This window comes from Chrysemys picta, chromosome 3, assembly GCF_011386835.1.
Source record: "Chrysemys picta bellii isolate R12L10 chromosome 3, ASM1138683v2, whole genome shotgun sequence".
Classification (NCBI taxonomy): Eukaryota; Metazoa; Chordata; order Testudines; family Emydidae; genus Chrysemys; species Chrysemys picta.
The window spans coordinates 7,128,654-7,143,306 of NC_088793.1; the positions used below are offsets into that span (position 1 = coordinate 7,128,654).

The 14,653-nt window shown below is 46.7% G+C and overlaps 1 protein-coding gene across 1 annotated transcript in view; it reads left to right on the plus strand.

Moving 5' to 3' along the window:
• LOC101948727 (bifunctional epoxide hydrolase 2) overlaps positions 1–14,653 on the plus strand; it is an 85,438-nt gene that overhangs the window by 21,985 nt on the left and 48,800 nt on the right. The window contains exons 8-10 of the mRNA XM_065587429.1: positions 2,079–2,157; positions 5,451–5,485; positions 6,280–6,306. Coding sequence (XP_065443501.1) covers positions 2,079–2,157; positions 5,451–5,485; positions 6,280–6,306 — 141 coding nt within the window. The remainder of the gene's footprint in view (positions 1–2,078; positions 2,158–5,450; positions 5,486–6,279; positions 6,307–14,653) is intronic.

The window sequence follows — 14,653 nt, forward strand, 5'->3', positions numbered from 1 at the left end:
TCTTCAAGTCATCAGGGTCTGATGAAATACATCTTAGAATACTGAAGGAGCTGACTGAGGAGGTATCTGAGCCATTAGCAATTATCTTTGAAAAGTCCTGGAAGATGGGAGAGATTCCAGAAGACTGGAAAAGGGCGAATATAGTGCCCATCTATAAACAGGGAAATAAGGACAACCCGGAGAATTGCAGATCAGTCAGCTTAACTTTAGTACCCTGAAAGCTAATAGAGCAAATAATGAAGCAATCAATTTGCAAACACCTAGAAGATAATAAGGTGATAAATAACAGTCACTATGAATTTGTCAAGAACAAATATGTCAAACCAACCTAATAGTTTTCTTTGACATGCCTTATGGATGGGGGGAAGCGGTAGATGTGGTATAACTTGACTTTAGTAAGGCTTTTGATACTATCTGGCATGACCATCTCATAAACTTGGGAAATACAGCCTAGATGGAGCTACTATAAGATGGACGCATAACTGGTTGGAAAACCGATCCCAGAGAGTAATCCTCAGTGGTTCACAATCGAGCTGGAAGGGCATAACGAGTGGGGTCCCACAGGAATCCGTTCTGGGTCCAGCTCTGTTCAATATCTTCATCAATGATTAGATAATGGCAAAGAGAGTACAATTATAAACTTTACCAACTAAGAACTTATAAACTTTGCGAACGATACCAAGCTGGGAGGGGTTTCAAGTGTTTAGGAGTTTAGGATTAAAATTCAAAATGATCTGAAAAAATTGGAGAAATGGTCTGAAGTGAATAGGATTAAATTCAATAAGGGCAAATGCAAAGTACTCCACTTAGGAAGGAACAATCAGTTTCACACATACAAAATGGGAAATGACTACCTAAGAAGGACTACTGTGGAAAGAGATCTCGGGTTCATAGTGGATCACAAGCTAAATATGAGTCAACAGTGTAACGCTGTTGCAAAAAAGATCATTCTGGGATGTATTAGCAGGAGTGTTGTAAGCAAGACACGAAAAGTAATTCTTCTGCTCTACTCCACATTGATTAGGCCTCAACTGGGGTATTGTGTCCAGTTCTGGGCGCTACATTTCAGGAAAGATGTGGACAAATTGGAGAAAGTCCAGAAAAGAGCAACAAAAATTATTAAAGGTCTAAAAACATGACTTATGGGAGAGGATTGAAAAAATTGGGTTTGTTTAGACCGGAGAAGAGAAGACTGAAAGGAGACATAAGTTTTCAAGTACATAAAAAGTTGTTTCAAGGAGGAGGAAGAAAAATTGTTCTCTAACCTCTCAGGATAGGACAAGAAGCAATGGGCTTAAATTGCAGCAAGGGCGGTTTAGGTTGGACATTAGGAAAAACTTCCTAACTGTCAGGGTGATTAAGCACTGGAATAAATTTGCCTAGGGAGGTTGTGGAATCTCTGTCATTGGAGGTTTTAAAGAGCAGGTTGGACAAACACCTGTCGGGAATGGTCTAGTTATTACTTAGCCTGCGTTGAGTGTAGGGGACTGGACGCGATGACCTCTCGAGGTCCCTTCCATTCCTACACTTCTGTGATTCTATGACCCAAAGCACGTTTTTGAACCCACAGCCAAGAAGTGATTGTGCACAAATGAACTCTGCTCCCCAGCCCTCTTTCCCTCTCGCTGATTGAATGTCTAGTATGAAGTTCACGTCCCACCTCTAACCCCGAGGAATCTCTGCACCGATCCAGGGTTTATTCTTTTGGTCTCTGCCTCTGGAATTTGCCTCGGCCTCAGTCTGAATGCCAATGCACCACGTAAGGCACCTTTACTCTTTAGTGGCTGACTCTCTCGTTCTGAGTGTGGTGCTAGCTGGCGTGGATTGTCTTGCCCGGTGTTTGGCTGGCTACAGTCATTTGCTAGAGCAGTGTCTGTTGTCATTCTTACGCCCCTTCCAGCATGTGGAATTCACACGGTAGCTTCGCTTTCGTGACTGAGGTGTCATAGTTGCTATAGTGCCGGATGCTAAAAGGGGACAGTTCAAATAAATGGAAGTCCACTTCCCAGCTGTGGTGAGCTACAGCAGACACAAGTCTGTTTCCCAAGGTCACATGTTTCTTTCTATTTCTGCTCTAGATCCCTGCTTTGGCTGAGGCTGGCTTCCGGGTCCTGGCTTTGGATATGAAAGGCTACGGAGATTCCACTGCTCCCCCAGGTCAGTCGGGTTTCCCATCCTCTCCTCCTCCCTCCCTTAGAGGGGCAAGCAATGAAGGGCAGAGATAAATTGCTCAGCCTTCTTCTGCCGTGTCTGTGTGTCTGCTGGGTCCTAGCTAGGACTGTTGTGGTGGAGATGAGCCAGGAGAAGTTGAGGCTGAATATTGGGTAGAATTCGCTCTTGGTGAGAACTATTTAGGCTGTGGGAGTCTCCCAAGGGAAGTGGGGAAAGCCCTGATTCTTGGGAGAATGTCCAGTCCTTTGCTTATATTCCTGGGAATATAGGGACTGTAGGGAAGAATTGCACCCTTGCAGGGAGATGAACCGGATAGTCTGACACATCTCTTCCATTGCGCTAACGTCTAAGTCTGTGGTGTGGCACAAACTGAACAGCAGCCAAAACCATCTTGACATGCGCTTGGTATCTGTATGTCTGCCGACCGCCCCCCCTTGTCCTCCCCCATAACCTCCCACGGGTTCCTAGAATCTCCTGGTGTGATGTGAGCTCAGGCTGGGAATCTATTCCTTCTAGTGTTTGTCTGAGGAGTGGCTTGGATTTGAAATGCTCCTGAAGCAGGGAAAGTAAATACAAAAGCCTCCCAATGTTTACATGGTGTCAAGGAGGAAACCACCTGGCATGTCCGTTATAAAAGTGCTGCTCGTGACGCTGGATTGTTTCAGGCCGTCTTATTTTAATTTCCTGTCTCTTTCCACCCCGGCACAACCTTGATGTGAACTTGCCCACAGGATGCCGTGGGAGACTAGCTCAAGAAGAGGTGACTTGGCTGTAGATACCCAAGTTGTCTCTTTAGCTTCTAAGCTGAGCAGGGTCAGGCTTGGTTGGTACTTGAATGGGAGACCTTCCAAGAAAACTCAAGGTGGTGATCCAACTGGTGGTGCTCTTCTTTGGCCCATTCCATCCTTGGCCTTGGCTGCGGCTGCCAAGAAGTGGTGGCATTGGACAGGGAGAATGCCCTGGCTACCGGCAGCGAACACCCTCTTACCTTATAAGGTGCTTTGCATGAACTACCCAACAGCTGCCGGATCTCAGTGACTTTCAGTCACTACCAGCCTGGGCTGGATTTGAACCAACAAACTAGGAGCGAGAGGCTCTGTCACCCATTAACTATCCTCTGAGCCATCTGGAAACCTGGGGGATGAGGGGTCATTGCAGCCATCCATGCCTGATGACTAGCAATGACAGTGCGGCACACACTCCTCTATCCCGAGCAGCAGGAGCTGAGTGGTGTCGCTAACTGGTTGAGGCGGTTTGTTATTGACACCTGCCCTACCCCGCTTGCCTGAGTCTTCCCCTGCATGGCTCTAATTCAGAGGTTGGGAGTCTGGCTGGGATCCCCAGAGCCCTCCGAACCGGCTGGTTCTAACCGGGTTTGGATCGAGGCTGTAACCACATTGTTATGCAATATCTGTGTCAAGCCAAATAGCTTTCTCTTGTACAGTGCATCTTCCTTTTCGCTCCAGGGCGTTTGCGCACGACTGAGAGTGAACCTCCAGCGGGGCTGGGAAGGGAAGGGCTGTGGAGCTGGGGGTACAAGGCCCTGTGAAATGCCATTGCTAATCTTGAGGACTGATCAAAGCAGCAGCCCTCACTGCTTTGCACGCTGTTCATTTAATATCATTTCACTATGAATGTTGCTGTAGTGTCCACAATGAACCAGAGGCCAGATTGACACAGGTATTTAGGCACCTAAAGATGCGGAGAGGCACCTAACTCACTTAGGCACTTTTGTAAGTCCTGCTTGGCGCCTCTTTATATCTTCAGGCATCTAAATCTGGCCCTGGGTGCTTTCCAGACCTAGCAAAGCTCAGAAGAACATCAGCCCAAGGAGTTTGCAGTCTAAAGAGACATGGGTGTGGGGGAAGAGGGATACTACATACAAGTGATCAGGAGGGTGATCGGCGTGTGCCATGTCCGTTCCCTCTACTGCAGCTGCCTCCACCTAGGTACTGCCAGTGCCCGTTGTCCTCTTTAATGGCTACCCCGTGCCCATTCCCTTCCAACATGCCCCGTTTCCCAGCCCCCTCACCTCTGCTCACTGAGTTACACCCACTGCTGTGTTTATCGGCACGCTGGTAGATCGAAGGCCAGAACGGACAATGCCGGTCCTCTAGCCTCTCCCCTACGCCAGCTGTAGACTCTCGCCGGCTGGCTGGTTCCCCCCCTCAAGCCCAGTCACCGGTGGTTGAACTGATGTGTTCCTGTTTAGTATGGTTGAAAATACTCCTGTGCTTCCTGTGGTAAAGTGTCCCGTCACTCACAACATTATTTAAACCGGGCCAGCCCATCTGAGCTGCTTGCCTAGGAACTGGTTGAGCACAGCAGGGGCATTTTTCCAGAGGGCTTTTATGTCTGGACAGAGAGTGGCTGTGAGGGAGCCAACCCCTGCTGGTGCATGGGGAGCAGCTCCTGTAAGGCCACTGCAGTTAATTTCCTTCCTGCGGTGGGTACAAAGGCCTTGGTTTTGCTAGGATCCCAGTCAGCAGGGGCTGGGGGCCATAGTACACTCTTGATACGTGTTGGTTTCTGGAGGGTCTGGTGCCGACATGTGACCTCTGCTCCTGTTGGTCTAGATTAGCCCTGACCCACTTGTCATTGGAGCCCCTTGACGCAAGACTTTCTAATCTTTGTTTTCATCTACCTAGTCCCTGATAGCACCGTTCATCGCTCCAGTCGCTGGGCGGCTCTGGCTGCTGGTGTCCTGGTCCTATTCCAGCTTGGGAAGTGACCGTACCTGCTCTCTCCTTAAATCCCCCCGTCGTTACTCCTCACTCCTCCACAGCAGGGCTTAGAGGAGGAGACTTCAGAGCTCGTTTCAGGAGGGCTTCTTGTTTTCCCTTGCAGGCAGAGACCCCTTTTTCATGATACCGCCTCCTGCCCTTGAGTCTGAAATCAGATCAGCACAGCCTCCTGCTGCGCCGGGCCTTTCATCCTGAACCCCAAAGCACTTGACAACCTGCCGTAGAAGGATCATTTCCCTCCCGACCTGCTGCCACCACCGCTAAATGCACCCACCTCTGGGGTTGAACCCGGCAGCCATACTTCATCAACGTCCCAGAGCAGGCCTATGGAAAGCCTGGGAAAATCCTATTTCTCCCCCCCTTTAAAGGTGGTGCAGTGGCTGATGAGATGAATCCCGGTGTGTACTGAACTGTTGTACAGCTGGTGGGAGCCAGGGGGCTGCAGCCTGGTACATGGCAGAGTTAGAATGTTAAAAAATTAAATGGAAGGACACTTAAGTGAGCTCAATAATTAATGTTGGTTGTTGTTTGCAGACATAGAAGAATATTCCCAGGAAGAGATATGCAAGGTAGGCGACGGTGTCCTGATTTCTGTTTGTGACCTAGGTCTGTCTGTATCATGGAACCACGCTCCGAGCTCCCTAGTTAAGGTTCTAACCCGCGTATCTCTATGGACGGTAGAAAAGGGTCCAGAACGGGGTGGGAGAACAAAGGCAGTCCCAGGGCTGCTGTTCCCAACTCGGGGAAACTGAGTGACTGAACTTAGTTGGGCAAGGAGTGCGGTATAAATCCGACTCTCTGAGTGGTTTGCAGTACTGCACTGCGAAGCTGGCTCTTCGTCTGCGAGGCTGCATGCAACGCCGCAGATCCCGCAAGGGAAGACTCCCTGATGCCAGGATGAGGTCTCCTTGTTGCATGATCTTCATTAGTAGTAACAGTAACACTGAGGGGCAAAGATCCTCCAGGGCCCGTCGGACAAAGCATCGCACGGACATAGTGAGACAGTCCCTGCCCCAAAGAGTTCATGGTCTAAAAAGACAAAAAAAAGATGGGGAACTTCAGCACAATTGTGACCTCCCCTAGGCACACGGGGGCTCTGTCTGAGATGGCAATTTGAATCCAAATCCCCTGAATGCCAGCCCGGTGCCTCCCTCCCAGACCGTCCTTCCTGTCTAATCTTAGAGAGAGGGCTTGGAGTACAGTGCCCTGACCTTGTAGGGATGGGGAGGTGTATTGGATCTCAGGTGACTTTGGAGACCTCTTAGTGAAGGCAAACAGCCTTCAGAATCCTGTTGGCACTTAAGATAGTGGCATGTTCATGGCTAAGAAATCTGATTATCTGTTTCTTTTTCCCCCCTCACAGGATCTTGTGGTTTTCCTGGACAAACTGGTGAGAATCCCCCTGTGATTTACGTTTTCCCTTTGCTAAGTGTACAGAGATGTACAAATCCAAGTGGTGGGATTGCTTTGGGCCACAACCAAATCCTGGGGAAAAGCATTATCAGCTGTGTAACTTGTACCCCCCCCCCCCTCCTTGTGCAGCGTTACCCCAGACTGGCTGGGAACAGAAGTTGCCAGGGAGAGACGAGAAATGAGCTGGAAATGCCTGTAAAACTTTACCTCGTGTAATCTTGAATTAAAGGGTGGAGAGAAGACGAAAGGCAGATCCCTGGTGACTCGCTGAGCAGCTCGAGTGAATGGTTTAATTAATTCTGCCTCTTGGCTGAGATCAAATCTAGTATTAGTTTAATATCTGATACATCCTCTGCTGGGAGATGTGCTTGCGTAAGAGATGAAGGCAGCGATTGCTGGCTCGTCTCTCTTCTTACAGCAATTAACCCGTATAATTGTTGCGTTCGACTAGCTCAGCATAAGTTCTTGGGCTTTGCTTTTTTCTAACCACAGAAGTATATGGTTCCCTGGGGTGATGGAGAAGAGAGGAGGGTGTGTGCATGTCTGAGGGGAAGGATGTTACGATCTTAGAGGACATGCAAAGCATTGCAGACTTGTGGTACGTTCCCCTCGGGTCACTGTGGATGTTGAGTGTTTGCTCTGCAAATGGTGTGGCCCAATTATTTAATGTAAATATTTACAGGCTAATAGTTCTAAGTCTACAACAGTAAACTGTTTGTTTATTCAAATGAAAAGTTTTATTGGGGGACTAGTGAGGTATTGTTTTCTTAAACTCAGAGGTGGCATTGTGTTTTGAATGCTGTTTTAGTTCTGCAGCAAACCACAATTGATTAACGGAATTCAAAGCATTAATCCACTGAATACTTTTTTCCCTTGTGTGACGGGGCTGCCCGTGGGAGCCAGCTGAGGTCACTCAATTTGGGTGAACTGCAAACAAAACGGGGCAAACAAACCCCAAACGCTGGTGGATATTTTAATACTTTGATTTACCAAGCCAGCACAAAACAGCCCCTGTAGTACCTCACTGGTTACTTAGAAGTCCAACCAACGCAGTTCCCTTAAAGTGCCCAGCCTCAGGCCTTCATCCAGACACACATCCAGATATGATAATTACTGAAAATCTTATCTCATCATATAAAAGAAAAGGTTCTTCCAATCACAAAGGATTAGCCACATACCCAGGTCCAATTATAACTTCGATCTTACCCAAAATACACACTATAGTCAATTTTTATTAACTAAACTAAAATGTATTAAAAAAAAAAAAGTGAGTGTTGGTTAAAAGATTAATATAAATACAAACTTGAATTTAATTTTTGAGGTTCAGATACATAGCAGAGATGAGCTTGTAGTTGCCAAAAGTTTTTAGAAATAGTCCATAGGTTATAGTCCAATGTCCCTATTCAGGGTGGCTCCAGTCAATGACTGGGGATTTTAATCCTTGTGGCTTAAGGTTTCCCCCTCTTGAAACCCAAAGCAGATCTGAGATGCAGAAGGATCGAATCCCAAGGTTTTTATACATTTCCAGCAGCCTTTTGGCCTGAGAAAACAATAGGTTCAACTTTCCTTCTTCTAAACTTCATGGCAATTAGCACAGGATAATTTATCCATTAAACAGTTTAGATCCAGGTTACCAGAACCTTCAGAGAGACATAGAGACAATAATACTGTTTTACTCAAGTGTCATTATAAATGTTAATATTCCTTCTTTGATCTTTGAATTAAAACTGTAGCAATAGACAAGACTTGTTCGCTTGCATTACAAGCCCTAAGCAAACATTTACCCTTTTACCTCTAACAATACAGACTTACATTTTAAAACTCTATTTATTTACCTATCTTCCTAACCAATCTCTACAGTTCAGCCATGGGTGAGGTCAGTCTGAGAGTTAATTAACTCTTTCTGGCCCTGTCACCTTTCAATGAGCTATTCTATTATACTCATAACGTCACACCTTGTCTTTCCCTCCACCAAAATAAACCCTGATATTTACCCAGAAAAAATAATTTTTTTGCACTGATTTTCACCTGTTTTTCTTGTTGGGGTAAGAAACACTGATAAATTCCTGGGAACAATTAAATAAACTAAAAACTGAAAACAAAGGTCCTTTGGTATAATGCATTCTGCTTGGCTGCTGCAGTGTCCTGTGTAAGTTGCCCTTGGCCTGATTTAAACAGCAAGGGGACAGCGGTGCCATTACCACTAAGGGATAAGGAATGGGACGAAACGCCTTCACTCTGGAGCTCCAAAAATGTAAGGGGGAGGGGAAACCCATTGTCAGTCTGTCTTCAGCCCTCAAGCTTGCGTTCTCGCGCAGAATGCCAGAAGTTGGCGAGGACGAAGAGGAGACTGTAGCTGGGGAGAGACCTGTCATGGGGCCTCTGCTGGGTTCTGATTGTTGTTGCTGATGTTTACACATGAGTCAAGAGCCCAAAGGTCACTGAACAAAGATCTGTGGTGTACAAATGAAAGGAAGCCGCAATGCGACCCAGGGATTTGACTTGGTGTGGGGGAAGGAGAAGGAAGATCAATACAATGCAGCTTGTTCCAGGGCAGGGGAGGTGGAGAGGAGGGTGGGGCTGAGGAGCAAACCTGCATCTGTGTGTGTGAATGCTGGGCTGCTGAACTTTGTCCTGTTGAAATACCAGGTGCTTTGTGGCTTCCCTTGGTGAATGCAGGGTGGGTGAAGGATCCCATGCCAGGAAGATGGCCCTGGAGGTGGAGGTCCCCAGCACAGGCAGGAGCAAGGCAGGTTTGGGGAAGATGGTGTGGCCCAGTGGCTGGGGCACTGGACTGTGACTCAGGAGACCAAGGCTCTAATGCCAGGTCTGCCACTGAGCTGCTGGGAGACCTTGACAAGTCTCTTGCCTTTGCTTGTTTCCCAAATGCGTCCTGTAAGCTCCTGGGGGCAGGGATTCTAACTCATAGGAACAGCCCTCTGTGCACTGGGGCTATGCTTAATCTGCATAAACACAACACACCAATGAGCTTCAACCCTCACCTGGAAGGACCGCTTCTCTGGCCGAGAGGTGAACGCACTCGCCCTGGCCTTTTCAATCCCTGACCATCTCGCTGAGCCTGCCAACAAAAGGGACCAACAGCAGCGATCGTTTTTGTGATGCAGACACCTGCCTGCTTGGTGGGTTTGGGCTGAGATCCGCCAAACTCATTTCACACAGGCGTGCATTACACCATTATCCCTCTGTGCAAACAGGGCAGTGGTACCTGCAAGGGATGCCAGTTTACTTAGATTGTAAAATCTTTGGGGGCAGGGGCTGTCTTTCTGTTCTTTGTACAGCACCTGGCACAATGGGGTCCTGAATTATGACTTGGGGCCCCTAAGCAGTACTACAGGGTACTGTATACCCAATATATTTTACTGGGACCAGTGCTCTTCAACAAAGTGGTGGATGAAATTTGAGGTTGATAAAATGCAAAATAATGCAGATTGGAAAACATAATCCCAATTATATATACAAGATGATGGGGGTCTAAATTAGCTATCACCTCTTAAGAAAGAGTTCATGGAGTCGTTGTGGATAGTTCTTTGAAAACATCTGTTCAGTGCAGCAGCAGTCAAAAAAGCGAACAGTCTTAGGAACCATTAGGAAAGGGATAGATAATAAGACAGAAAATGTCATAATGCCACTATATCAATCCATGGTACCCCCTGCACCTTGAATAGTGTGTGCAGTTTTGGTTGCCCCATCTCTAAAAAGATGTATTAGAATTGGAAAAGGTACAAAGAAGGGCAACAAAAATTATTAGGGGTATGGAACAGCTTCCATATGAGGAGAGATTCAAAAGACTGGGACTTCTCAGCCTGGAAAAGAGACATCTAAGAGGGGATATGCAGAGATCTATAAAATCATGACTGATGTGGAGAAAATTAATAAGGAAGTGTTATTTACTTCTTCAAATAACACAAGAGCCAGGGATCACCCAATGAAATTAATATGCAGCAGGTTTAAAACAAGCAAAAGGAAGTATTTCTTCACACAACGCACAGTCAGCCTATGGAACTCCTTGCCAGAGGATGTTGTGAAGGCCAAGACATAACTGGGTTCAAAAAACAATTAGATAAGCTCATGAAGGATAGGTCCATCAGTTAGCCAAGATGGTCAGGGATGCAACCCCATGGTCTGAGCATCCCTAGCCTCTGTTTGCCAGAAACTGGGACTGGACGACAGGGGATGGATCTCTCAATAATTGCCCTGTTCTGTTCATTCCCTCTGAAGCACCTGGCATTGGCCGCTGTCAGAAGACCGGATACTGGGCTACATGGACCATTGGTCTGACCCAGTATGGCTGTTCCTATGTTATATTATTGATAAGACTATAAGAACAGTGTTGCCATATATTGTAAACATGTCCCCCAGATGGCAATCCCCATCCGGCAGTGCATAGTGAAATGTGACTGCAGGGCATGTTCGTGCCCCTGACAGCAAAGACTCTAAGGAAATGCCACTCACCCTCCAGCAGTTACAGCCACTCACTCCAAATAGAAAAAATGTTTGCCGTCCTCAGTGTGTTTCTAAGCAGAAGGCAGCCGTTGCCACAGACCTGAACACAGCCATGGCCGACATGAATGGGCTTTCCCCTGTCCCAAAATGTGTCTGTAATTTTGCTAGAATAAGGCTCCGCTCTATTGAGAAAAGGCTCAGAGGAAACCAACGCTCTCTTCAACTGCTCATCGTAATTTTCTCTTCTCCGGACTTCGGGCCTGTTGTGAGCCATTGCACTCTCTAAGGAATGCTGCTGCTAGAGTTCTGACTGGGGCTAGGGTTATTTGATCAGGGTATGCCCATTTTAAAACTCCATCGTGTCAGGAGGTTTGCTGGCCATGTGTATATTTGCAAACACCTTGTGCCTTTTGGGAACAACTTTGTTCTTTTTCCTTTCAAGGAGCTGGAAGAGTCCTCTCTTCCTGTCCGGGGTGGGTTTGATCCTGTGAGGTGCTGAGCGCCTGCTACTCCTGTTTGTGATCATTGTGAGTGAGGGGTCAGCTGCAGCTCGTAGATTCAGGTCCTTATTCATGGCCGTCATCAAACAAGGAGTCATGTGAGTTGAGTGGTGGAAGGTGGGTATGTTGACCTGATCTTCAAAGTATGATCTGTCCTAAGATTGGGTAATTCATAATCTGGGTTCAGGCCTGTGTACCTCTAGGACATGTTAAGATGTTTAAGAAATCAATAATTAAAGCTGTAATGTAAGAGTATACAAAGTGACGGTTTGTCTTAAACAGACTGGGCAATAAGCTAGCAGTTAGCATGAGTGATTCACCCAAGGGTCATAAGATTTATTGCAGTTAATATGTTTATATTGTTCATAGTCTGGTTTTAAGAGCTTATTTTAGGTACTTTCTGAGCACCTTTGAGACTGCATTGACATGTCAAAGCCACTGTGAAATGCATTGGCCTGGCATGGCCATACAAGCAGCTGGAAACTTAAGCAGATATGGTCCCAGCCATGTGGAGGAAAGGGAAAGGGATAGAAAAGAGGTGTACGCCCAGCCCTTAGTTGGGATAGTTAGATAGTGAGAACCTTAACACCAGACTCAAGGAAGAGGGGTTCCCTCTTCCATCATGTGTTCCCCGTAAGATGCGTCAGTACGCGTAATGTGGGTTGTTCTGTTATACTTTTCATGCCTTAGTAGGGTTGTGATTATGCTTCTACTGATCTGGGCTTTGATACAAATCTTGCTCTCTCTGCATACGCCTCACCAATCTCAAATCTCCGAAGCTCTTCTGTAAGTCCATATCAGCTCTCTTTTGCTTTTCCTGCATTCGAAGAGCCACCAGTTTCTGTTCATGTTCAAGTTGCTGCTTGTTTCTCACTGCTTCTGCTTCCTGATCACTGGCCATTAACAGATTTTTCAGTTCTTGTTCTGGGGCCTTTTTCTTAAGACAACCCCTCTGCGAGCACAATTCTTCAAGGCTTTTTCTGTCAAGATCTTCATATAATCGTGGGTCACTCACTGTAGCTGATTTTTAACCTTTAAACTCTCTAGTATCAACATTGACACGTGTGATTCTGATCCAAAAAACCCAATTAACCTGTGGTGAGGTGGATCCTAGCCAGACTACGCCACTGTGACCGGGGTCCAGGAGTGGGGGGGCCACACTGAGGTTGCTCAATTAGACCAAATGGCAAAGAATGGGGCAGACAATCCCCAAAGCTGGTGGTTATTCCAATACTTAGATTCACCCAGCTAGCAACCAAACAGCTTCTACAATACCCTACTGGTTACAGAAGCCAAAACACAGTTTCGTTAAAGCAATCCAGCCTTGGGCTTTGTTAGGGGGCTTATTCCTTCACCCTCTCACTTCCCTGGTCCTTCTCGCATGAACAGAGAGCAACAATACCCAAAGTCCAAAGGTGCAAACAATTCGATGTTTATTGGGGTGAACTTCCAGCAAGCATGATTCCAGTTTCCTTCCTCAGTGTCCCCCTTCCCAACTCTGACACCACAGAGCCTTGCCTGTCTTTCTGTTCCCATTCCCTCCCCTTAACAAAACATGATCCCAATTCCCCCACCCCCAGTCCCTGTTCCCATTCCCCCCTTACTTCCTGATTTACTGCGGGCTATATAGTAAAACTTGAGTTCTGCTTACTTATCCCGTAACCAATCATTTCACTGAGATTTAACTAACCAATCCTAACATACTGCAACATGGTTATTTAACCAATTATATTCCACCACCTTAATTAGTTTACACCCAACAAAATTAATTATACAGCAGACAGAAACAATCACAGAACCAGACAGAGATTATACAGACAAACAATAGGGAAGTGGAGACTACAGTGACAGAACAATACAGAAATGAGGATTTCACATCCCAGCTATTGATAAGTGAGTTCTTGCCAGACAGGATGTTATCAAACTAAGTTTCCTTTTACATTTTCTGGGCTCTTCCCTTTCTCTGGAAGTGATAGGAATATCAGGACAGGATTGGATTCCTAACAGCCCAATAGCACCTTATTTCCATGTGACTAGTTTGGAATGTGAGGATGTGACCAGACACTTCCCAGTTTATGGCTGGCCTCTGCTACTTAGCCGAAGGCCTTAGCCTAAGAACCAGGCCTCAGACTGTTACAGTACGAGAAGGCCCTTACACCGGCAGACAGTGATTTTGATTCTTTCTTTTATACCTCTATAACTAGCTAAGTGATAAGAATACACCTAAATTCTTAAAGTATAGGCCTTTACAGGCAGGCCTGAATATCTATATCCTAACACTCCACACACACACACCCCTTTTTTTTTCTTTTGCGATCCTCCTGCCCAGGTATCCCTGGAAAAGCATAGGACATATGGCGACACATTTCATGATCGGGCCAAGCATCAAGGTGGAAGGTGTCGATATTCCATTTGTCCCGCTGCCCCTTGTGTAGTATAGTGCCTTGCACCTTCTCTCATACGGGCATACCACACCTATTCCAATCAGTGTTCCAGACTTCCCATTAGAGTGGGCCCGAGGAGGTTGGGTCTGGGTTGTCTAGTACACTGGGGGGTGGGGAGGGCTTACTACATTACTTATAGGTTATCTCCATATGCAACGCAACACAAGTACAATTAACAATCCCCAATCCACAGCAACACCGAGTCCTGACCACTGCAGTATGGTCCAACATTCAAGCTACCACCAAAACACGGCCTCTCCTCCTTCGACAGGGGCAAGATCTTAATGTATCCAGTTGCAACAAGCTGCCCCTGCAGGTTTGACGTGCTTTTGTCCATATCATAAGTCCACTGAATGTCCACAGAGAAATGGGTTATTGTCCAAACCAACTTAACCACTTGGGAAGGAATCAGGCCGTATGTCCTGGTTTGATGATTCACAGCAATAAGATTTACAGATCCATTTGTGCACTAAAGTCCAGATAGCACGTGTAGATGTGTGTAGTTTGGTTAGGGGCTGATGTAATTGTGCCCCCAGTAATCTGTACATTTCCAGCAAAACACCTTATTCGCAGTACACCCAATTGTCCGCCCCTTGCCATAGGCCATTGATCCTGCTCCTCCATCGTCATAGGAGAGGGGCACATCTAAACATCTTCTCTGGATTTACACCATTTTACACACCCCTCCATTGATTCCCAGTGAGCTCCTCCCCTTCTCATTATTCCCATAGGGCTTGTGGGGCCCACCTTAGTTGCCGTTTCATTTCCAGGCACCATGGTAGCTATTACACAGGTGCTGGACTCCTAGCTGAGATTTTGCATTCCCATACACATCTCCCGCCCCCCTTTTCCCCCCCCCCCCCCCCCCCGGTCAGCCTTTTGAAGCCATCCCCCACCCATGTCATGCTAGCAACGA